Source organism: Olea europaea, unplaced genomic scaffold (assembly GCF_002742605.1).
Source record: "Olea europaea var. sylvestris unplaced genomic scaffold, O_europaea_v1 scaffold987, whole genome shotgun sequence".
In the NCBI taxonomy this organism is placed as follows: domain Eukaryota; kingdom Viridiplantae; phylum Streptophyta; class Magnoliopsida; order Lamiales; family Oleaceae; genus Olea; species Olea europaea.
The window spans coordinates 250566-252727 of NW_019268379.1; the positions used below are offsets into that span (position 1 = coordinate 250566).

The 2162-nt window shown below is 31.6% G+C and overlaps 1 protein-coding gene across 1 annotated transcript; it reads right to left on the bottom strand.

Moving 5' to 3' along the window:
* Positions 1-1054: 1054 nt before the first annotated feature.
* LOC111392833 (kirola-like) lies at positions 1055-1915 on the bottom strand. The gene is made up of 2 exons (XM_023018226.1): positions 1651-1915; positions 1055-1497 (listed from the first exon to the last, which is right to left on the bottom strand). Exons 1-2 carry the CDS (start codon positions 1835-1837, stop codon positions 1223-1225), a joined length of 462 nt encoding a protein of 153 aa, XP_022873994.1. The 5' UTR covers positions 1838-1915; the 3' UTR covers positions 1055-1222.
* Positions 1916-2162: the final 247 nt, after the last annotated feature.

Genomic DNA, 2162 nt, shown 5'->3' on the forward strand with positions numbered 1-2162 from the left:
ATATAAATCTTATCCTCTTGAATCATCTCTTTGTTAACATTGTTTTGTCTACTTGCAATTAAAGAATGCTATTGATAACTAAATTATGATAGTATATGTAAAAGCATCTTCAATCGTGGCGTAAAATTAAATTAAATTGTGATTTGGATTTTTCAAAGTAGCCGGCAACATTTCCGATGGAGAGATGCAAAAGAAATACAAATTGCATTTTCTGACACATTATATTCACAAGAGGCAAATATACTTGTTTGCGGCAAATATTTGAATTTAGATCTATTGGAATGTAAATGAGGATGCAAAAGTGATTTTGAAGATACCAAGTTATATCCAACTTTACACTACGTTTGGAGATGCTATAAATGAATGCTATTTAAGTGACTTTTATAGCATTTTGTAATAACATTCTCTATAATAGAACGTGATACATAGCATTCTTGCCGTGCTATAAATGAGTTCATATCTGTTAAGTGTAAAAGTCGAAGGATGTACATATGGTAAACCCTAAAGCACGTGTGATTTTTAAGTTGAAATGAGTACCAATCTAGAGCTACTGTTGTAGTTAGTCGTCCCACATTCTTGTCGAGAAAGAAGTATGAAAAAATAATTCTTATAATTCTGGGATCTGAAACCACACTTAGAAATAGATATTAGGCTGTGTTTGATTGCAATTATAGAATTTGTAACTAGAGCTTATTTGTATTTAATTATTAATTAAATGTTTTGATTTGTTTAATTTTCAATCTAGAAATTTTATACTTGTCCATTTTTTATTGGTGGGTAAATTAGAGAGAGAGTAAATTACCTAGCAAATAAAAACCTATCCTTCCCTAAACATGTTTTTTTTTTTTGTTTTTGAGAAAAATATGAGCATGTGATCAACTTCTGAAATATATATTTCATGAAAAATATATCAGTCAAACATCTTAAAAGTAGAAACTTGAGTGAAAAATGACATTTTTCAAAAATAAATCTAATCAACACAATATTAACTTCTATTAGAGCAAACATACTTAGCATTTCACATACATAAGCGCACTTACGAAGAAGAAAAAAATAAAAAGACAAGAAAGCAGCATCTTCATTCATCCTCTTGCACGGATACTAGAACAAACACTAGAACAAACTTCACCTAACGATGACAAATTCATATTAAAACAGTAATAACAACACACGCACACTTACTTTATTTAATATAATTCAATGCACTCGTGAAATAGAGAGCTCAATACTTCTTGAGATGATGAGTCTCAACATCTACAGTGATATCAATGTAGTATGCCAACCATGAAATTGGATGCGGAACATCTTCATGTAACATCTCATACTCCAAAGTCCATGTAACATGGTCAATGTCATCTTTCGTCTCAACTTGAGCAGTTATGGTGAATGTCTTGTAGAATTCCATCACATCTCCTTCAAGAACCTTTACAACCAATGCCTGTTTCTCCTCATCAATAGCATCAAGCACCATTTTTGCACTCTGCTCTTTCCCGTCATCTATACATACAAAAGTGCAAGTTTACTTAGAAGTAATTAAGTATGGAAACAGAAAAGTTGAAAATAAACAAGTTTTTAGTTTGATAGCAAGTTAAAAAATTAAGGAAAAAAAAGCAATGTGTCTACACATGCTAAAGAGTGCGATTTACGTACCATGAGCGTATCTGAAAATGACAACGCAGCCGACTTTTCCGAATTCTCCTTCAACCAAGTCACAAGAATGTACCTTTCCAACACAGGCATCGGATAACTGGTGAGGCTTATGCCTGAAAAATTCATGAAACGCATCTCCACCAGCCTCAAACTCTAACTGCGCAATCAACTTACCAGTTAATCCCATTCTTGATTATTTGACACAATGAAAATGAACTTCTAAATGGGAGATATTGTGAGGCAGAACTTTCGAACCCTCTCGTGATTTTATAACCTCATTTTTTCAATCTTTAATTTTTTATTTTATTTTATTTTTTTTAAGTTGACGAGTGAGACCCTAAATGGCAGACAATATATTTTTTTTATTCGATACCCTATGAAGATATATTCCATTTCGCACCAAATTTCAAAAGGTTTGGGTTCTTCTTTAGTTACTTCATAATTTTCAAAGTTAAAGATTGCCTTCGTTTGGGTTTCATTTTATTTTCCTAAAAAATATTCGAAATCATAAT

What these genes read in the sequence shown, in the direction of transcription:
- LOC111392833 (XM_023018226.1), bottom strand. Translation starts at nt 1,837, where the DNA reads ATGGGATTAACTGGTAAGTTGATTGCGCAGTTAGAGTTTGAGGCTGGT. An exon ending in CATTTTCAGATACGCTCATG is followed by an intron (nt 1,498 to 1,650) that starts GTACGTAAATCG and finishes TTGTATGTATAG; the next exon opens with ATGACGGGAAAGAGCAGAGT.